Source organism: Notolepis coatsorum (assembly GCF_963971535.1).
Source record: "Notolepis coatsorum genome assembly, chromosome: 12".
In the NCBI taxonomy this organism is placed as follows: Eukaryota; Metazoa; Chordata; class Actinopteri; order Aulopiformes; family Paralepididae; genus Notolepis; species Notolepis coatsorum.
Window position 1 is genome coordinate 108,187,744 of NC_140176.1, and position 23,665 is coordinate 108,211,408.

Consider the following 23,665-nt stretch of genomic DNA (forward strand, 5'->3'; position numbering starts at 1 on the left):
GAGGCTATCACGTGCTTCCTCCGACACACGTCCAGCCAATCAACCGCTTCTTTTTCACCTGGCAGCGCGGATCCTCCCTGAGAGGGCGTAGCGTGTGGAAGGATCACACTATCCCACTCAGGTCCTATCCGCGCTTAGCAGGCACCCCGACCGAACTGTAGGAGTCACTGTTTACAATGACCCGGACCCACCCCGCCAGCTTCTCCCACCCTCTAATACAGCCAATTGTATTAGTGTGAACGGCCAGCCAAGCTGGTGACAACCCCGGAGCTACTGAGCCAGCCTTTTTGATGATTTTATTTATAAGTTTTTTGTCCGAAACAGTGATGCTTCCCCCCCAGCAGAGAACAGCATTGAACAACTTCCCGTCCGTTCCCTGGTGGCATGTGGGATGCGCGCCTGAGTGGTCGTGGGTGCTTCTGTGTGAAGGTAAGTCCCACGGTCTGCTCACCGTGTGCATTTTGAGGTGCTAAACCCTCTTCGCACAGTCGGATCCGATTTCCTCCCGTCCTCCTTTAGGGGGGTCCAGGGGGCTCGGTCCTCCCCGGTTCTGATGGTTGTGGGGGGCCTCAGCGGGTACATCTGTCGAGCTTCCGCTCTGCTCAGCTCCTGTGTTCCACTACGAGCAGAGCGTAAGCTATTACAATATATAACATACGGTTATTCTATAACCATAGTTATATGAGTATAGCGAGCGCTCTGCTCGGACTCACTGAGGGCCCCGTGGTCTTCGCCTTCGGTGGTGAAAGACTTGGGAAGGAGCTGATGGTGTGGCCACGACCCGCTCATGTAGAGGAGCGGATGTGGGTGTGGCCAGGCGGATGGGTGTGTGCATGTGGAGAAAATTATTCATTATTAGACTGGATAAAGGGACAGTTCCACTACGAGCAGAGCGCTCGCTATACTCATATAACTATGGATATAGGATAACCGTATGTTCTACCACCTCCTCATCCATTGTTTTTCCCAGTCCATACTTTGATCATAGGCTTTGGGCCTCTTGAATATTGGCTGTTATACAATGGCATGCAAATTTCTTGATTCTGATTGGCTGAAACAGTCAAGTTAGATGTGGTTATTTCTCATAACACACGCTCGTGATCCCAGAACCCGCCCACAACCGAATTACAATCACTCCGCCAGTTCGAGTTTTTAGAAATTAAACCAAGATGGCGGACAATAATCTTTACGAATGGATGTGTTGATAGCGTCGTAACGACTCATTCAAAAAACGATTCTGTCACGTGGAATGTGTTAGTTGCTTACACAATGTTGGATTATGTAATTGGTTGGTCATGACTCATTGTGGAACAAAATATAAATCGCGGGAAGTCTGTTGTTAGATGCCATTCGTCATTTCACTGTTAATAAAATTTTCAAGCAATCAATCAATCAATCCAATAACACAAGCTCACTTCACTGTTAGACGGCATCTGTATGTCAAGTTCGAATCCCAAAAACAGGCTTCGGGGACAGCCTTACCAAACAGTATTTATATTATTCAAATAGAACTCAAACATGTTCCATTGTGATGTCACAGTATGATGTCATAATAGAACATTTGAGAACATGTGTGATGTCACAGTATGATGTCATAATAGAACATTCTAGAACATGTGTGATGGCACAGTATGATGTCATAATAGAACATTCTAGAACATTTGTGTATCTATTCAACAATTCTCTCAGAAGATCTCATTTATCATTTACCGTTTAGCCGTGGAAAGGTGAGTGTCCACTAGGGCTGAGCCCAAAAGTTTTAACAGTCGTTCGTAATCGTTACGTTGGCATTCGAATTCTAAATCAACACTTTATTCAAATTGAGGATTTTGTTTGAGGATACAAAAAAAAAAAAAGATTATAAAAAAAAAGTATAATTCTTTTTAATGTTTTAATTAAAAACGAAGGTTCGAACGTCCGTTCGAAAAACCCTGACGAAGTTCGAATCCCAAAAACAGGCTATGTCTATGCCAGCGGACGCAGAGGAGGACGATTATTATCAATATGAAGAAGTTCTTCCCGATGAAGAAAGACGTTTTTCAGAGGGAGAGTTCCCCCACGACGCGCCACGGACAGACGCGGTAAGGACGCGGCAGGATTGTGACCACATCATCCCAGAGGTGGTGGATGATTTCCTTCGCAACTTCCTCGTCAACATGGGCATGAGCAGAACTCTGGCGAGTTTCCAAACGGAGTGGTACGACGGGGTGACGCTGACGCGGCAAGAAAGAGGCGCGTTGAAAGAAAACGAGGTTATGTTTGTCCCCAACGCGCACACGCGCAACCGGCTCCTGCGCGCGGAGCTGAGGGACGCGCTGGGCGAGAGAGACGGCTTCAGACAGGCCGCCTTCAGGGCCAGCGAGGCGCTCATCGCCGTCCAGAGAGAGAGGGACTTCCACCGGCTGCAGTACGGGCGCGTCTGCGGGGAGAAGGAGCGGCTGCTGGGAGACGTGCAGCGGTTAACGGCGCTCCGCGCGTCCTGTGCGCCGGAGCTCCAGCAGCTGAGCGACAAGCACCGCGACGCGCTGAGAGAGAAGGTGATGGCGCGCCTGCAGAGGGACAGGGCACTCAGGCAGCAGAACCTGGAAGCCACCATGCGCAATAATGTCCCCTCGTCTCCTCCCCACCGTATGTATATATTTTCTCCCATGACCCACCCACCCCCTCCTAATGTACAGTCTCCTCCCCATCATATGTATATACTCTCTGTTAGGATCTGTTGTGTCCTACTGTTACAGTGTTTAAAGCATGCAGTTACTTATGTGCACCACTTGGTGTCACCAGAGGTGACCTGCCTAGACAGGTATGTAGAAGAAGCGTGAATACAGGAAGTGAGGTTTGTATGCCATGATGTGGGATGCTATGCAGGAACTAAACAAAGAATAGTCAATTGAAATGGATCCACTCTCTCCAGTGCCTTATTCATTACCATCCACCTCTACAGGATCTATGGGTAACAGTACTGTATATTTGCATATCGTATATGTCACAAATGTAACAGTATACCTGTATGTCACGTATGTCCCTATGTCATAATTGTCATGATGTCATGTTGTGTATCAGGGAACAAAATTTACTTTTTGGCTTACCAGCCAAGGTGGCTGGTAGATTAAAAAAACTACCAGCCAGGCAGATTTTTTACCAGCCAGAAATTAGAAATAGCTTTTTAGTATATCGCCATGTGTAATTATTATTACTATTATACAGGGCTCTACGCTAACCCTTTTCCCAGGGAGCACATGTGCTCCTAAATAAAAAAAAATATTAGGAGCACACAAAGAAATTTAGGAGCACAGTGAACATGTTTCAAGTAACAGAGTTTATAAACAAACTATTTATTACATGCATATTATACTGTGCGTGTGCATACTAAGGGACAAACATCTGTGCAAATAGCACATACCACCAAAATCACATATTGGCCCATGCCTACTAGACGCAAAGGATATTGGTTGTCAAGCTGCTTTGGAAAATTCTTTATACAATTATTTAATGCATTATAATTTAAGCGCTATTGAATAATAGTTATACTATAGCTACTGTCCATCAATATCTTCCTGAAATAGGTTCAGGAGATGTAGAGAGAGGGAGAGACACACACACACACACACACACACACACACACACACACACACACACACACACACACACACACACACACACACACAGAGAGAGAGAAAGAGATTCTCAGCCCCTCCTTCCCTCACTATGCCTTTGAGCGTTCCCACTTCCCAGTGATTAGCGTTAGCAGTAGTTAGCGTTAGCAGGTTAGCTTAGTTGGAGTTCTCAGTTAGCAGATAACATTACAGTAGTTAATGTTTTAGCGCGGCGTGGGTATACAGGACTGGTGAGGATGCAAAGCATGTTAGACAATTGGAACCGCTGCTCGCAGAGTTTTCGTTGCACATAGAAGCAGACTCGAGATGAGTTGTTACAGAGCTGGTCCGCGCTGCTCCGTGACTATTATGAAATGACAATTGCGCGTTGACACGCCCACTACGCAAGACGATTACTCGCACACTGTGCTCCTAAATGATTTTTCCAGTTCGCACAAATCTATTTTTTTTGTGGCAAATGCGAGTGAAATGCTTGCACTGTATGCCTTGATAGAATACTCTAATATGCTCATATGCCTCCCAATTTCTTTACACGCCAGAGTGGCTTAGTAGCCTCTGTAATTTACCAGCCAAGGAGGAAATCTACACGCCATTGGCGTTTGGCGGGTGGTTATTTTGTTCCCTGTGTGTATGTCATAAATGTCACTATGAATTGAAAATGGGGGACCCTGATGTAAACAAGACGGAAGGTCTTTCTCTGGTCTGCATCCCCTTAACAATTGTGTATTGAGCCGTACTGTATTGTACCCATTCTGCAATCTGTTAAATACAGTTTTCATTCATTCATTCATTCATTCATTCATTCATTCATTCATTCATTCATTCATTCATTCATTCATTCATTCATTCATTCATCCCCTCATCAGACTCGGATGAGAAACCCCAGGCGTCCAAGTCGGAGAAAAGCATCAACAAGCAGCAGCAACACCCGGACTCAGAGTTCCCTCTCGGGATGCGTTTGAACCCCCACCACTTGGCCCAAATCAAATCCCTGGCCACCGTGGCCCAGCAGGCCACCAAGAAGAGCATTGGGTCCTTCTGCCTCGCCAGCGCCCTGAATGCCCACACCCTTCCCATAAGCTGCCTGGCCCTGCATCCCAACAAGGCTATAGTGGCTTCTGCCAGCGATGACCACCTGTGGAGGCTGTGGGCGCTGCCCGGTGAAGACCCCACGGTATCATTCAATTGACAAATGTTTAGTTCATATTATTTAATATAGACCATTTCTATAACTTGACAACAAACATAATATTCTAACTCGAAACGTTTATTTCTGATAATGCAATTCCAACGTGAATGTCACGATGAATTGAAAACGGGGGACCCTGATGTAAACAAGATGAAAGTCTTTCTCTGGTCTGCATCCCCTTAACAATTGTGTGTATTGAGCCGTACTGTATTGTACCCATTCTGCAATCTGTTAAATAAAGTTTTCATTCATTCAAGGTCTGTAAAACAGATACTATTCTTCTAACATGGCTCCTATAGGCATGGGAAATGATTATGACGGGAGAGGGCCACACCGACTGGCTTACCGACGTCAGTTTCCATCCGAACGGGGGAAGTCTAGCCACCACCAGCGGAGACACGACGGTAAGGACCGCTGTCTTCCCAACGCAGGCGCTCGAGTTGAGTTTGGAGAGTAAAGGAGTCTGACGTGGGATCATATAGAACACACTGGGTCGTTGTGGCATTTTGGTCTCAATGAAATGCAAACCATACATACAGGCAGGGGTGTAAAAAGTACCCAGAAATTATACTTAAGTGAAAGTGAAAGGTACCGTCTCAAAATCGTACTCAAGTAAAAGTCCTGGCTAAAAACACACTTGAGTAAAAATCTAAAAGTTTCTACTTTTAAATGTACTTAAGTACTAAAAAGTAAAAATAAAAAATATATGTCTCACTGTCTATTCTTCTGATAGCAGGTGTTTAATCAAATATCCATTTCTAGTTCGGCCAGAGAAACAAATACTAATTAAAATAGTTGGACCTGCGAGATTTGTACTTTGCAGGTCTGCATTTTAAATGTAAGGAGTCAAAAGTATTTGTTTCCCCCTCTGAAATGTAATTGAGTAAAAGTACAAGTATACAAACCTAATAATACTCGAGTAAAGTACAAATCCCCAAAAACAGTACTTAAGTATTGTAACGAAGTACAATTACTCAAGTACTTTACACCCCTGCTTGGTCGTTGTGGCGTTTTGGTCTCAATGAAATGCAATCCATACATATACAGGGGACGCACTGAGTGCAAGCTGTCAATGTGTACACTGTAAAAACTGGCATTGGGGTTAATTAATATGTATTAAATAATGATTAGTAACCTATACATAATAAAAAAAAAAATACATTGTGCCGTTTGAAATCGAATTGAGCTGAATTCAATGAATTTGAACCATTTATGAATAGCATTTTACACGTTTTAGTTGAATACAATTAGCTGCTATAGTTTAACACATTGACTGCCATTCCCGTAGGTATACGTTTCTGTGGCCCGACCGTTGAGTGCCGGAAACGTAGATCTACGTTTCTGTTTCGTTATTTCTTTTATTCGCTATTGCCATTCATAATCAATCGAGGCACCTTGTGCATGCTGTCCTGAATGTGTCTGAGATCGCAGACGGCAAATAGAGCCGCCTAACGCCTTGCGGCCGCTATTGCACTCCATTTGAAACGATGTGGTTTGTTTTCTCGGCCGAGCTGCGGCGTGGGGGCGGGTTCTAAACACTCCGGCCAGACAAGCGGTCACCACGGTTGCCTCGACGAGTTCATCCGCCCGCCCGTTCATGTGCAATGCTGGATAGCGTTGGACAAACGATTGCGATGAATATTTGGAATGGCGATCAGATAATTGGATTATTCTTTTTGCAGTACATCATATACAAGGTAAGGACTATATATTATCAATCTTTCCCGAGATTGCAGCCTGTGTGTGTGTGTGTGTGTGTGCCGTTGGCTGCGATAGACGCACGGAGGGCCGGTTTTTCCCCCGTCCCCTTTCGTGCATGCGCGAGGAAACATAATACCGATAATATAGCGTTGATTTCAGGATGATTCGATAATCAGGCGAAAAATGGCAACGTGATAAGTGGATTTCACTAAAGGGCTGTTTGACACAATTCACAACTCTGACAGCCTGGTGGAAAGCCAACAAAATCACTGGTAACACACTAACCCCCTGTAAATACACCCCAATCTGGCACAACCCTGACTTTCAACTCGGCAAATCACCCATATACTTCCCAGCTTGGAAACAAAAAGGCATTACTCATCTTCACCACATCTTCACAGACAACAGCCTAATCACTTATCAAGATTTGACTGAAGGATATGGCATTGAGACAGACCAACACTTCCAATTTCTACAGCTGAAATCAATTTTGAAATAAAAAATTAACACTACACAGAATGATCTTGAACCACCTCCAATTATATTAGCAATGAATAAAATAACATCACAGAAGAAAATATTTTCAAAAATATACAAAATACTGGCAAGCGCAGACACTACATTCCATCTCCCCTTCACAAAATGGGAACAGGACTTGGCTTTCTCTCCCAATGCCGTATCCTGGGAACAAATTTGCACCAACACATTCACAATGACTAACAACACTAACCTTCAATTAATCCAATATAAGGTGTTACACAGAGTACATATCACACAGCACAGGATGTTTCAAATGGGATTTGCAAGCACAGATGTATGCTCCCATTGCACCCTCAACACCCCAGACAACTATTTTCATGCCACCTGGCTCTGCCCACCTGTTCAAGACTTCTGGAATTCCGTCATCAATACACTATCCCGGGTCATGAGCTGCAGTATTCCTCTCTCCCCCTCCCTCTGTCTACTTGGGGATACTACTGCTATCCATTTATTAGTCCAGAACACCAAACCCCTACTCGTTTCTCTAGCTGTTGCCAAGAAAACTATCCTCTTAAACTGGAAGACAAGAAAAAGTTTGAATACTGGGCAATGGTTGGGCCTTCTCTCAAATTACATATCACAGGAAACAATCTCAACCGTGGATCACATCGAAGTCTCACAATTTAATAACATCTGGGAATTGCTTGTGGATAATCTAGTCTCCTAATCTGTGAGCCATCCACTCCATAACCCACCCTTCTCTCAATCCCCCTCCTCACCCGCTACTTTACTTACTCCCCTCTCAGCCCCCTCCCTACTTGGAGGGCTACGCTGTAGATTTACCTCATAGTTTATCCACGAGGACGCTAAGCAGGGATAGCATTGGTAGCTCAAGCATGCCCAACCTTACAGAGAAGTCAACCCTAGATGTAGAGACCCAAGCTAGTTTAAGTGAAACTAACTTAGCTTACAGGGGGGGACAAACGGGGCATGACTTGACTATACCCACAGAGCACCGCGCCCCCGAGATGGACCTCGAAGCGCATGAAAGTAAAGAGTACCGCGCCCCCGAAATGGACCTCGGAGCGCGTGAGAAGACCAGGTCACCGCCAAGCCCAGTCGGCTCCAAATCACCATCATCAGCGTCCTCCCCAAGCGGAGCCGATAGGAGGCTAGCGCAAGTCATGATCGCCACGATAACCGCCTCGGCCGAAAGGGACCGCCTCCAGGCGCAACGAGAGAGTGAGCGCGAACATCTCAGACTGGAAGAGAGTCGCCTCCAGGCTGACGCCACGATACATCTCAGACTGGAAGAGAGGCGCCTCCAGGCTCAAGAAACCATGGAGCGAGACCGCGCCAATGCGCAGCGCGAGGCAGAAACGAGACCGTCTACAAGCACAAATAATGGCGCAAGCGCTCCAGAACATGACTCCCCACTCTTCCACCCGGAGCTCCCGGAGATCATCACGCCAAGGGTCGAGGGCACCCTCCCCTCCCCGACGAAGCTACATGGGACCCCCCCTCAGGGAAGAACCTGCTTACGTTGCAGAGCAGCTAGCCGAGCGACTACAAAGCCTGACTGAGGACGAGGGAGGGCAGAGGGCCCACCGGCACTACTCCATCTCAGACCAGGAGGCACAGCGCAGCCCCGGGCTCAGTCACGACACGCTGCGTCATGAACCCCCAACACGCCCCAGTGGGGAGTTCGAGCACCAGACGGCACTGAGGACTAGCACCTGGCAACCCAGCCCCTGGTTCCCGCCCAGCACGAACCAACGACCCAACGCACAGGGAGACTCGCCGCGGATGCCTCTCCCCCCACGTGTGTCAGTGTCACAGCCCTCTATGACACCCTACATTGGGTCCCACACATTCCCAGACTTCACAAGAGAAGACCGAGCGCAGTATACCGAGCTGCGTATGTGCCTAGAGACAATCATGTCAGGAGTACAGGACGAGCCATACAAGTATGCCATTCTCCTCAAGCACCTCAAGGTAACTAGAGCGCACAACATAGCGCTGGCATACTCCAATTCACAAACTCCCTATTCTGACGCCCTGGTTGCCCTCGACGCACGTTACGGACGTACGTGGGATTATGTCATTCAGGAGATACGTGAGATCGAACGTCTCCCCCCGGCTAAAGACAACCGAGCCCTGGACGACTTATCCGTCAAGGTACAGTCCCTGGTAGGGATGCTCGGGTCCCAACGAGAGAAGGGGATGTACGAGTTGTACGCCAACTCCAACGTGGAGCGCATATTGGAGAAGCTCCCCCCATTCCGCCAAGAACGCTTTCGGCGGCAACAAAACTACCGTGACCCGAATGGCCCAGAACAGTCACTGCTGGATCTTGCTGACTTCCTAGCCAGGGAGGTTAGCAGCCTAAGAATTGACACCTTCGCATGGGGTGGCTCGAACATTAAAGAGGGACCGAGGAGGTTTAAAGACCAAAGCAGGCCCATCACAGTGATGCACCAGGCCGAGTCGGTGTCACGGCAGAAGAGTCACAACCCCCCCGCCAAGGAGAAATGGAAGATCGCATGTCAATACTGCGACAGCGAACACTGGCTGTCACAGTGCGACGCATTCAAGAAACTGACCACCGCCGAAGTAAGTCAGTGAATTAAAGCTAACCGCCGCTGCTTCCGCTGCACGCGCGGCCACATGGCAGCAGAATGCCGCCTTAAGAAGAAGTGTGGCAAGTGTGACGGCGCTCACCTCGAGGCACTGCACGAGAGCAACAAGCGAAACCCAGCTCCACAAAGCAACTCGAGAGCAGAAGTACTCTACATCGACCCCGCGAAGAGTGGGAGCTCCAGGGTGCTCCTCAAGGTGGTACGAGTACTCCTCAGTCACGGGGACAAGGTACTCGACACCTACACCATCCTCGATGACGGGTCGGAGAAGACACTCCTCCTCGCCTCTGCCGCGACCCAGTTGGACCTGCGGGCCCAGAGGAGACCATGACCCTCCGTACCATTCGTCGAGACTTAAAGACAATCAAAGGTGAAAACGTCTCGTTCATCATTGCAGCGCTCGACCAGCCTGAGAAGCGGTACAGCATCAGCAAGGCGTTCACGAGCTACGACATAGGTTTGTCATGCTACGATTACCCCATCCCACAGCTGAGGGAAAAGTACGACCACCTACGCCAACTGCCCATACCGCTTATCAGCGGCGCTACACCGACCCTACTCATTGGCTCCGACCACGCGGACCTCATTGTCCCAACTGATGCGGTCCACATCGGACCCAGAGGATGCCCAGCCGCGGTTAAGACCCGACTGGGGTGGACGCTCCAGGGCCCCCTCTCCGGGCCTTCCAGCCGACCAACGTCCACACGCTGCCTTTACACCAAGGCGAGCGACACAGACAACACTCCTACAGCATGTTGAGAGGCTATGGACACTAGACGCACTGCCATTCAAGAACGAACGCAAGATGGTTTGGTCCAAGGAGAGCAGAAGACTACTAGGGTCGAGGTCGACGGAGTGCTAAGATACGCAACCCCACTCTTGAGGCGGGAAGGGATGCCCACTCTGCATGTGCCTAAGGGAGCGACGCACCACTACCTACAGAGCACTGAGCGGCGTCTCGCCAAGGATCCCCCACAAGCAACGATCTATCGCGCCGAGATCGAGAAGCTGGTAACGGCCGGCCACATAAAGAAAATCGATGACCACGAGGCAGAAGGGACGACAGAGTCCTGGTACGTGCCCCACCACAAGGTCACCCACAACGGAAAAAGAACCGCATTATGTTCAATTGCAGTTATCAGATTGGACAGCAGAATCTGAATAACCTACTCCTGCCCGGCCCGACACTCGGACCCTCCCTCCTCGGCGTCCTGATACGTTTTCGTCAGGACAAAGTGGCCATCAGCGGCGACATCAAGGGGATGTTCCTACAAGTTCGACTGATGGAAGAAGACAAGCCTTTACTGAGGTTTCTGTGGAGGGAGAGGCTCGACGACGAACAACCCTCGATATACCAATGGGAGGTACTCCCCTTCGGCACCACCTGCAGCCCGTGCTGCGCCACGTTCGCGTTACAGAAGCACGTGGCCGAAGACCCCGGAGCTGACGATGATGTCCGACACAGCGTTGAACGAAGCTTCTACGTGGACAACTGCCTACAGAGCGTATCCACGCCAGAAGAAGCAGAGAGCATCCTAATGAAGCTACAGGCTTCGTTAGCCAAAGGTGGATTCGACCTCCGACAGTGGGCCAGTAGCGACCCTCAAGTGCTCCAGCACCTCCCTCCAGAGACTAAAGCCGCTAGCAGCGAGACCTGGATGGCGCACACCCCAGGCGAAGCGCAAGAGATGACTCTGGGCCTCGTCTGGCGCTTCAAGACGGACTCGCTTCACTACCGACACACACCTCTGAGGACGGATCAAGAGACGTCCACGACTAGACTGACCACTCGGCGGAGTGTGTACCGAACACTCGCCAGCCAGTACGACCCCATGGGGTGTATTCTCCCCTACACCACCCGGGCGAAGATGCTGGTGAGAGAACTGTGGGCCAAGGAGCAGGGCTGGGACGACCCCATACCCGAGCACCTAGCCACCACATGGAGAGAGTGGGAGGATGAACTTGTCTTACTCCACGAGGTTGCCATCCCGCGGAGTTACTTCCCCCCTACCGTGCGACTGGAGAAGTGTCAGACAGACCTGCATGTCTTCAGCGACGCCTCTGAAGTGGCGTACGGATCAGTGGCCTACCTGAGAGCTCGAGAAGAGGGAGGAGAAGTCCACGTAGCCTTCGGCCTGGCCCGATCGAGGATAGCTCCCCGCAAGCAGCAGTCGATCCCGCGACTAGAGCTCTGCGCAGCTTTGGTAGGCGCACAACTCGCCAAAATGGTGCAAAGTGAACTCACCATACCGGTGCGTGAGATCATCCTATGGTCAGACTCCATGACCGTGATCACCTGGATCCAGTCCGCCTCCTGTCGGTACAAGGTTTTCGTAGGAGTCCGAGTATCTGAAATCCAAGACCTGGTAGGAGCGGAATGTTGGAGATATGTTTTTTTTTTTTTATTATTATCTTTCTTCCCCTCCTTTTTCCTGATTTTTCTCCCATCCCACCCTTCCTGGTTGTTGCATACTTTCCCCTACTGTTGGTCCGGGAGACCGGAGACTGTCACATGCTTTCCTCCGACGCATGTGCAGCCTGGGGCAGGCCAACCTGGCCGCGCAGGTTCTCACCGGGGAGAGTGTAGCGTGTGGGAGGCCACACTATCTCTCCTCAGTTCCAACCCTCGCTGAGCAGGCGCCCCGACCGAACTGTAGGGGTCGCTGTCCACAACGCCCAGGACCCACCCTTCAGCTTTCCCACCCCCTGATACAGCCAATTGTATCAGTGTGAGAGGCCAGCCAAGCTGATAGCAACGCCGGGAGCTGGATTCGAACAGGCGAATCCTAGTGTCTCCCGGTGTTGGTGACGAACGTAATCTCCGTGCGCCACCTGCCCCCCCTTATGTTGGAGATATGTTGACACCAAGCAGAACCCGGCGGATGTCATCACACGGGGGATGTCCCTAGCCGACCTCACCCGTCCTAACCCATACAGTGATGGCCCAGAGTTCCTCAAGCTCCCGGAGGAGAAGTGGCCTATCTCCACACCGCGGGAGGCGAACCAAGACGAGTCAGAAATAAAAAGGTATATGTTCTGCGGGCTGAGTCAAGCCCCGGATCCAACGGGCCCGGACCTAGACGACTGTCAAACTCTGGAGAGTGCCCAGAAAAGGACATTCCTATGGCACCACCCGCAGCTCCTCCCCACCACAGACCTCAGTGCATCTGCCTACAAGGAAGCGGAACTTCTTGTGCTGCAGAGGGCGCAGAGAGACTCTTTCCCAGAGGAAATGGAGTGTCTGATAAGGGCAAAGCCAGTCCCCTCAGACAGTCGACTCCTCACCTTAGCCCCAGAAATCGACGCCCAGGGCCTCATCAGGGTGGGTGGTCGGTTGAGACGGGCCCCGGACTTGGCCGAGGATGTTAAGCATCCCATCGTCCTAAGCAGCCGACACAGGATAACAGATCTGATCATTCAGAAATACGACGAGGTGGTGTGCCACGCGGGGGCAGAGCGAGTCTTTGCGGAGATCCGACGGCGCTTCTGGATACTCCAAGGGAGAGAAGCTGTACGCCGATTCCAACGAACTTGCCCGACCTGTCGCAAGTGGAGGGCACAGCCTATTATCCCGAAGATGGCAGACCTGCCTCCCTGCCGTCTCCGACTCGGCGAGCGGGCCTTCCATTCCACGGGCGTGGACTGCTTCGGCCCATTCAACGTCAAGAGAGGAAGAGGAACAGAAGAGGTGGGGCATCGTGTATAAATGCATGACCACCCGAGCTGTTCACATTGAGCTCCTCCAGTCGATGAGTACAGACTCGTTCCTCATGTCATTCCGGAGGTTCCAAGCGAGGAGAGGGACCCCCTCCGTGCTATTGTCAGACCAAGGGACAAATTTCCGAGGAGGAGACACGGAACTGAGAGCGAGCTTCCTGAACATGGGTGAAGAACTCAAGACCCGCCTTGCTCCGACGCAGGTCACCTTCCAGTTCAATCCACCGAATGCTCCCCATTTCGGAGGAACGTGGGAGAGAGAGGTCCGATCAATAAAGACTGCTATGTACACCGTACTTGGAGCCCAGACAGTGGGCGATGAAGTCCTAGCTACGGTCCTCACCGAGATTGAGGGAGTTCTGAACTCCAAGCCCCTCGGCTACGTTTCAAGCGACGTAGCTGACATCGACCCCATCACCCCAAACTACCTCCTGATGGCGCGGCTGGACCCTGCCCTTCCTCAGACTGTGTACAGACAGGACGAGATGAACGGACGGAGAATGTGGAGACACAGCCAAGTACTGGCCGACCAGTTTTGGGCCCGCTTCCTCCCACACTACTTACCCTCCCTTCAAGCCCGTCAGAAATTGGTGAAAGACAGGGACAACCTGACCGTGGGGACCGTCGTGATGATCATAGACCAGTCACTACCCCGAGCTACGTGGCCAGCCGGCCGTGTGAGCAGAGTGATCAATGGTTCGGATGGGAAGGTCAGAGCGGCAGAAGTCATCGTCCATGGGCGGACTTATACCAGACCAGTAGCTAAGTTGATAGAGCTTCCTGCGTTCCCTGACCCCCCTGACGACGACGATAACCCACTGACTTTATAGATTACTTCCAACTCCCCACAGCCCATTATGGAGAAATTGACTTGACCCTGGATATTAATCTGTGCCCAAATTTATTTGCTAATTAGGTTCGGACTAATTAGGGGGTGGCTGTTCTGAAGGTCCAGATTAACACTGAAAGTCTGCGTTTATTATTTTGTATAACTTATATATTGTTTATATATATAAGATATATATCTTCACGTCATCTGTTTTACGTGCCAGTATTTATCATTCGCCTTTTGTATATGTCCCATTCTTAACGCCGTAGGTGCCAGCGCGCGCCCCTCTAGATATGTTCAGAACATGCCCAGGCAAGCCCAGAGAGAGCGCATTGATCTGTGTGGGTGAACAGGCTCAGTCCACAGGTAACACAGAGTGAGAGAGAAGTAACGTTTGGCGCAGTTGTAAACAGACGGCAAGGCAACGTATCGTTTATAGAGAGCCGAGCGGCTAATTAGATACAACCATAATATCGTCGAGCCACTATTGGCCCAGTATAGTGACTTGTGGAAGCGAAGTAACGTGGAGAGACTTATAGTTGAACCCAGCGATGTTCTGGATATAACTACTTATTGAAGACTTCATGCGGGTTAGCCTAGCAAAGGGGCTAACTAGCTATCACCCATGCCAACAGGCTTTTGGACTAATAGCTATTAATCCTGCCATCGGGCGCTAGGAATACAAGGACCGGTCCGTACGAGACCCTCTTCCCCAGCGACGACAGGATTATCCCACCAGTCTTCAGTTCTCTGGAGTCGGAGCTCCAGAGAGAATTACCGTCTCCATCCACCATCTTGCTTTTCCCTGTGCTGCTTCGCTCCGCCTTACTCCATTCAGAGCTCCAACGGTCGGGTACCCGTAGTATAGGAACTATCGTTACCTCGGACATTGTGGCATTGATATTAAAGTAATAACAGGAGATCTGTGTTCATATGCTATGTATGTTTTGGCATTAATATTAAAGTGATTGTTTAACTTGTATCACTGTCCCCTCGCAGTTAATGGAGTGTCCGCCATTTTGTGTACCTATATTGTCTGGCTAATTAATATTCTAGTAGTGGTCTAATCTAAACATCTAAATACAGTCAGGGTTGTGTAGCCCCTTAGCTACAACCGCCATCCACGCTGTAACACGTTATTGCCCGCCATGCTTTGACCGCCAGACCACGCTGTACAGCGATATTGAGATCAATATTAATTTTTTTCGCCATGGCATTCATAATTCATATATACACCTCCGACGCTGCAGCTGGACCCTACGGCTCAATACAACGACGGCTCAATACCGCCGCCTGGTGGATGGTCGGGCGAGTTACACTCGAACAACAGGAAGTGGGAGGTGTGCGTCGATTAAATTCATCCGGCCGTCAGACATTGTTGCAAGGCTCCCGACAGACTAGTACATATCGATCGCTTTATAAACGTAATAATAGATATGATTTCGGCGTTTATTGCGATATTTCACCGCCAGTCTCTTTGACGCACGGTAAGAGGATGCTAACGGTATTTTCAGCCCAATTGTTTATTCATTTCACTGCAAACCATCTGATCAATATATCACCCATTGACCCATACTACATAAAGCATTTACTGACTATCACGGAATTATAAACGACCCCCCCCCTTTCCTCCGCGCATGATGACGCATAACGTATACGATCATATACAGTTTAATGTTTTAATATAGCGTGTATAGGGAAGACACGGCAATCGATGCGTTTAGGCCTATAACTCACGTTCTAGGAATTACTGCAGAAAACGATAAAAACATACTTATATTCTAGATGGTATTTTTGTATGAATGTATGAATGAAAAAGTATAACGTTCCTACATCCTGAACGATAGATAATCGATGTTGAATGGGCCATAGTAATGTAAATTTAGCAATACAATTTTAAAAGTTATAGCCATGCAAAGAAGGTGAACATCTCCATAGGCTTACAGTGGTGGCAGACTGGGTATATTGATGGATATAAATTATGGCAGGGAATGTTTTAACATCTGTTGTCAGGCCTTACAAATAACCTGGGACTTTTTTTCCCTTTATCATAAAACGATCAATAGAGACCGTATTAGATCCCCAATTATCATATCATGGGGTATCATTGGAAAGCCACACATTGGCTACAACCCTGTGCAAAGATTTTCGAGATCGCCAAATGATTGACGGTGCTAGAGCCCAGGGAGTCGGGGGTGGTAATGTGTACTTTTGCATACTTTGGGGCACGCCTCACATATCGGCATGTAACTCGAGAACCGCTGAACGGTTCGACAGGCAACAAATAGGTAGGCTTTAATAGGCTTTAATTCTACCTATATATTGTATTAAAAGAAATGCACACCCGAGCCACTAGAGGTCGGCAACTAATCGTCCACATGTGGGCCCTTGGATGTTAAGAGTTTAATGTTTTCCATTTTAGCCAAGAGTAAATACCATAACCCTATCAAAACAGTAGTCAAAGTGTATATTTTCATTTTTACCGATGTTTTATATGTTTTATCGGAAATACAAATTTATTGGAAAATGCTAATTATCGTAAAAAACGCAAGAAATGACTAAATCCATTCAACCCTGCCATTGGAAAGAGGAGCATTTTCCCTATCCATAGATGTATGATTTGGCCATAATAAGGTCAAGGTCAAGTTCAAGGTCAAATATGAATTCATAATTAAAGTCGATTATCATTAATTACTGTATCTACAAATCCTTCTGTTTAATCATCTTCCCGCAGTTCATTTGCTTAGATTTTTTGTACACATGATCTCAATAAGGTGGTGAATGAGCTCAATGAGCATTTTTCAGAAAATGTTAAAAAATGTTTATCATCATCATCAAAATCATAATTAATCATAATTAATGTATTCATTACAATTTACTCAGCCTAGTAACAGACACAATATTTATGACACTGGAAATACATACCCTCAGGTCCCTAGATGTTCCTAGATACCAAGAACATGCAAATTGACCTTGTAGAAGTGGAGCAATCTTCCATTTACTTAGGCATGTACCTTTAGGCGAAAACGATCTACAGATTAACAGGATACAATTTATTTGATTTATGATATAAATGTATATATATATATATATATATATATATATATATATATATATATATATATATATATATATATATATATATATATATATATATATATATATATATATATATATTACATTATATATATATATATATATTACATTATATGGTAAGAATATATATATATTCTGTTTCCCCGATATCTGAATATACAAAAGTGGACCAACGAACTCCTCTATACTAGGGATGTCCGATATTATCAGCCGATATTGGCATTAAAATGTAATATCGGTAATTATCGGTATCTGTTTTCAAAAAAGAAAAAAAAAATATATATATATATATATTTTTTTTTAAACATTTATTTAACCTTTACTTACCCAGGCAAGCAAGTAAGAAAAAAATTCAGATTTTATTTATTGTCAAAAGTATGCATAATGTTGTGTTAATTCCACGACAAGAGATATGTAATGTTAATTACCTGAAATTATTCCGTTTATTTGGGGGGGGGGATCCTGCATATTATCGGTATCAGTTGATATCGGTATCGGGAATTAAGAGTTGGACAATATGGGTATATGGGTGAAAAAGCCGATATGGAACCTCCCTCTATACTGACACGTTGACCGGTTCTCTCCAGGTGAGGATCTGGGACTTCTCCAGGGGCCGCTGCATCCTGACGCTGGCCGGCCACAGCCACGCCACCTGGGGCTGCTCCTTCCACTCCTGCGGAGACTTCCTGGCCTCCTGCTCCATGGACAACACCGCCAAGGTTCTCCTGTCTTTTGTTTATTTTATTTTATTTGATTCATTTGAAATGTTTTTATGTTTTTTAAATTGGGATATCCGATATTGGCATTAACACATTGCCACCCGACCACGAGTTTATACAGGTTTCGAATCCATGCGTTGTGAACAGAATCACGTATATAGCCGTGGCAAGTTGTTATTGCTTTTATTCCATTTTAATGACCGGTTCAAGGTCGCGGAGCGGCACTGCAGATATTCCCTAGTCTGTGAATTCAAGAAGGTGCAATACCGGCCAGATCCTCTTAGGGGCGCCATCGCGCCACTGCAGTGTGCCCTGTGGCTGAAGGAATCAGCCTCTTTTTCTTTCTTTCAATGGATATTCCAGTAGCATAATTCTGGATCTACAGCCTGGTATCTTGGATTACGTTCCGGGTAGCAGATTTCACCAATAAGGGGATTTATCATCAGCCAATGGACATATCGATCTACCAGATGGCGATCGATAACGGGGAAATGCTCGGGGGGATCAGGCCCGACCACAGTAAGATCCCCTTCACGTAAATTACAGCCCCATCGGACACCGTTCTGATAGCCAACCAGGTGAACGGCCTATGTGGCTAGTTAGACGAACACTGCTATTGGTAATCAATAATAATAAACAACGTCCCCCGCCCCCCCCCCCCCCCCCCCCCCCCCCCTTTCATGCATACATGCTTTGGGACAGTCCCGATAATATGCAGTTTCAGTTATTTCTGTAGCATCTGTAAAACGGAAATGCCATTGGATATAACGTTAGCAGCTATTAGCCCTATAACTAGCCTCCCAGAAAATATACGAGACAAAATCCGCTATAATGCTCATATTCACGGCGCTATAAAATGACAACCTATTGATGTATTTTTTTTTCTTTAAGCCATTTTGAAGGGACGGTTTATGAACTCAATTAACAATGAGAATGGACAGATGGCAATACTATAAAGTATAGATTTAGCTCTACAAAAAGACACGGTTTGTTTACAAAAGCTGGTCCTCAACCACTATATTAGACGGGTCCCAGTGGTCGCGAAAGTGTTAAAATGTAATATCGGAAATTATCGGTATCGGTCTAAAAATATATATATATTTTTTTTACATTTATTTAGTTAACCTTTATTTACCCAGGCAAGCAAGTAAGAACAAATTCTTATTTTATTTATTGTCAAAAGTATGTGCATAATGTTGTGTTAATTCCACAACAAGAGATATGTAATGTTAATTACCTGAAATTATAACGTTTTTTTGGGGGGGAAACCCTGCAGATATCGGTATTGGAAATAAAGAGTTGGACAATCTCGGTATATCGGATATCGAAAAAAAAAAGCCAATATTGAACATCTTTAAACCTTTCTATTCCTATCTTTTTATTTTTATTCATTTGAATGTTTTCTTGTTTTAAACCTTTTTTATTCTATTTTTTTATTTTGTTTTCCTTCTGCTGTGAAGCACCTTGAGTATATAAAATATACACTGAGTATATAAATTAAATCTGTTATTATCATCGTCATCCAGGTGTGGGACCTGAGAGCTCACTGAGTATCTAAATTACATCTGTTATCATCATCATCCAGGTGTGGGACCTGAGAGCTCACTGAGTATCTAAATTACATCTGTTATCATCATCATCCAGGTGTGGGACCTGAGAGCTCACTGAGTATCTAAATGAAATCTATCATCATCATCCAGGTGTGGGACCTGAGAGCTCACTGAGTATCTAAATTAAATCTGTTATTATTATCATCATCCAGGTGTTGGACCTGAGAGCTCACTGAGTATCTAAATTAAATCTATGATCATCATCCAGGTGTGGGACCTGAGAGCTCACTGAGTATCTAAATTAAATCTATGATCATCATCCAGGTGTGGGACCTGAGAGCTCACTGAGTATCTAAATTACATCCGTTATCATCATCCTCCAGGTGTGGGACCTGCAGAGCGAGCGCTGCCGCTGGACCCTGCGCGGCCACGCGGACTCCGTCAACGCCGTCACCTTCCTGCCCTCCTCCAACACGCTGCTCACCTGCTCCGCGGACAAGACGCTGGCCCTGTGGGACGTCCGGGCGGGCCAGAGCACCCAGACCTTCCACGGCCACCGGCACTCCTGCAACCACGTCGCCTTCAGTCCACTGGGGGGCGCCGTGGCCTCGTGCGACTCCTTCGGCGTGATCAAGCTGTGGGACGTCAGGAAGAACTCGGCCGCCGTGGTCACCGTGGATACGGGGCCGCACGCCGGCAACCGCGTGGCGTTCAGTCCGTCGGGAGGCGCACTGGCGGTCGCCAGTGACGACGGCACGGTGAAGTTACTGGAGCTGGCTTCTTCCCAGGTGTGGTGTCTGTCGGGCGGCCACACGGACTCGGTGCAGAGCGTCGTCTTCGACCACCGAGGGGACCGTCTGCTGTCGGGCGGATCAGACGGTGTCGTTATCTCGTGGTCATGAATAATAAATACTGTCCATGCTGTACGTCTGTTGCTCACACCCAGAGGAAGGTTGATGCATCTTGGAACATTCTCAACCTATAGGTGTTTATGTTGGAGATGCATGAATCCCCTACACGCAGTCAGTGGCGATTTTACCACTGGGGCACCAGGGGCACGTGCCCCCCCTGAAATCTCAGGTGCCCCTGAGGTGCCACCCCAGATTATTATTATTGTTTTTTTTATATTATTATTATTATTTATTTTTTATAAAAATATCTAACCCTAACTAACCTTACCGTCATGCACTCGTCCTAATAAACTAACCTACACTGTAACACTCAACACTTTGATGAACATTGTTACTCAGCTGAGAGAGTTGTGCCCTTCCTGATGACTTGTCGCTTTGGATAAAAGCGTCAGCTAAATGACTAAATGTATGTGCCCCCATCGTGCCCTTGCCCTAAATGACTAAATGTATGTGCCCCCATTGTGCCCCTGCCCATATTGGCGCAAGCTGATGCAAATTTAAACCAGTCCGTAGCACTCTGGTTACAGTAGTTACACAGGGGACTATAATTTGCCGGCGCGGAAGGAATAAAGGATACATAACCTCTCAAGTTCAATGTGGGTTCTTCTGAACCGGTCACAGCTGATGTCGAAATGATTGACAACCATTGTAGGTGTAGCCAAGGAGCGCATTTTGACTGCTTCAAGAAGCAACCCTAGACAACTCCAGCGCTGAGAAGACAAACTTAGAAGACAAACTTACCTCACTGCTTTCATGTTCAACCCAGATTCGGCTCAAACAAGGGACTAAACACGTTTAGCAATTATGCCACATCAATGTGGAACGCCCTACCCACAACCGAAAAAAAAAATTTAATACCACCTTCAAAACCGCTCTCAAAGAAAGACAAAGAGCACCTGGCCCCCGTAAATGTCTAAACCCCCCCTCCCACCCCCTCCGAAATAATGTACAGTTTCCTCCCCCTCATATGTATATATTTTCTGTTGGGATCTCTATTTAACAGTACTGTATATTTGCATATCTTGTATTTCACAAATGTAACTACTGTATATCTATGTCATGTAGACTGGACTAGACTGGACTGGTCAGATGAACTCAATGGTACACTGGTTGAAGAAACATGGCTTGGTTTCAAAACCAAATTTTCAACAATACTAAACAACATGGCCCCCCTAAGAACCACCAGGGTAAAAAATCGCGCTGAGCCGTGGATGCACACTGAAATACTGACCGCTATGAAAACCAGAGACAAAAAATTCTCTGAGTTTCGTAAAAGTCAGTCAAAGCTTACCAAAAGCACAAGCAGTGAACTCCAAGCCCACGTGACTGAACTCAAACTGGAAAGAAACAGACTAAGAAATGACGTAAACTCCATGATCAAAACAGCAAACAAAAATGTCATCAATGACAAAACTGAGGAAAACAAAAACAAACCACGTGAACTTTGGAAATCAATCAACTAGGCTGCAGTAAAAAACTTAAAACCAGATTCTCAAACATAAACATAAAGACGGACAACACGCTCATCACAGACAAGCTGGATGTAGCCAATTACTTAAACACTTTCTTCACAAACATAGCCACAACACTGGTAAACAAACTACCCTCCCACTCAGGGCATTATGGGGTAGAACACATAGTAGCATACTACAAGAACCTAGGGGTCCACAAAGACGACTTCAAACTGGAAATGGTAACAACAGATGAGGTACTCAAGAAAAACTGAGCACCCTCCAACTGGCCACTGGCCATGACAACATCCCCTCCAAATTCCTCAGAGACTCAGCAGCCGCCATCACCCCAGTCATCACACACATAATAAACCTCTCCATAAAACAGGGACACGTCCCCAAGGACTTCAAAATTGCGAGAGTAACACCCCTGCACAAAAAGGGCAGTAAATTAGACCCAGGCAACTACCGCCCTGTTTCTATCCTTACCTCCATCTCGAAAGTCATGGAAAAAATTGTATACGAACAGATCGAAAAGTACCTTGCGGAAAAAAATCTAATGTACGAATTCCAATCTGGCTTCAGAACATCCCACTCCACTGACACATGCCTTCTCTATTTAAACGACCACATCAAACAAGAGGTGGACGCGGGCAAATACTGCGGCGTGGTCATGCTGGACCTACAAAAGGCCTTCGACACTGTCAATCACACCATTCTGATTGACAAGCTAAAAGCAATTGGTTTTGATAGTCTATCAGTGAGCTGGATGCAATCCTACCTGGAGGGGAGAGAACAGATGGTGGAGGTAAACGGTACTCTATCCCCCCCCCCCCTCACAGTGAGCTGTGGTGTTCCACAAGGAAGCATACTAGGACCGCTACTGTTCCTAATTTATGCAAATGACATGTCATCAGCTTGTGACTGCAACTTGTTCCTGTTTGCGGACGACTCAGCCCTGCTGGTCTCTGACAAGAACAAGTTACAGGTTGAAAAAAAAACTCAGCTCGGAACTAGGCAAAATCTGCATATGGCTCGCTGATAACAAACTATCATTACACCTGGGCAAAACAGTCCATTCTCTTCGGTTCAAATAACAAACTCAGCAAGACCGACGGCTTCTCAGTTACAGTGGGTGACAATATTGTCACAAGGAAAGAAGAAATTACCTACCTGGGTTCCATCCTAGAGGCAAATCTTTCCTGTGACAAAATGGCATCCAATGTAATAAAAAAAGTCAACCAACGAACTCGATTCTTGTACCGGATCTCCTCACTGGTAAACAAGAATACCCTGAAAACTCTGGCAGGAGCACTCATTCAAGGGTACTACGACTATGCTTGCACCTCATGGTACCAAAGCACCTCAAAGGCGCTAAAAACAAAATTACAAACATCTCAAAACAAACTGGTCAGACTACTGCTTGACCTTACTCCTAGAACCCACCTCACCCCTGCCCACTTTGACAACCTAGGATGGCTTAGAGTAGTAGACGACAGTACAGCAACTTGCAATGGGCCTGGTCTACAAGATACACTACACGACCAAGGTACCCATGTACATGTCAAAATACTTCCCAAAGGTCAGTGAATACCACGATCACAACACCAGAGGGAGCTCCACAAATCATGTTAAACCCAGATTCGACTAAACACGTTTCGCAATTATGCCACATCAATGTGGAACGCCCTACCCAAAGCTGTAAAGGATTGTGAATCACTATCCACTTTCAAAATCACTCTCAAAGAACACCTACGGGAGACTGC

General features: G+C 47.1%; 1 protein-coding gene across 1 annotated transcript; it reads left to right on the forward strand.

The window, feature by feature from the left end:
- Positions 1 to 1,961: 1,961 nt before the first annotated feature.
- On the forward strand, positions 1,962 to 20,439 carry spag16 (sperm associated antigen 16; the record flags this gene model as incomplete). The annotated part of the gene is made up of 5 exons (XM_084325982.1): positions 1,962 to 2,628; positions 4,484 to 4,776; positions 5,106 to 5,210; positions 17,856 to 17,987; positions 19,921 to 20,439. 5 exons carry the CDS (start codon positions 1,962 to 1,964, stop codon positions 20,437 to 20,439), a joined length of 1,716 nt encoding a protein of 571 aa, XP_084182108.1.
- Between the last annotated feature and the right edge of the window lie 3,226 nt (positions 20,440 to 23,665).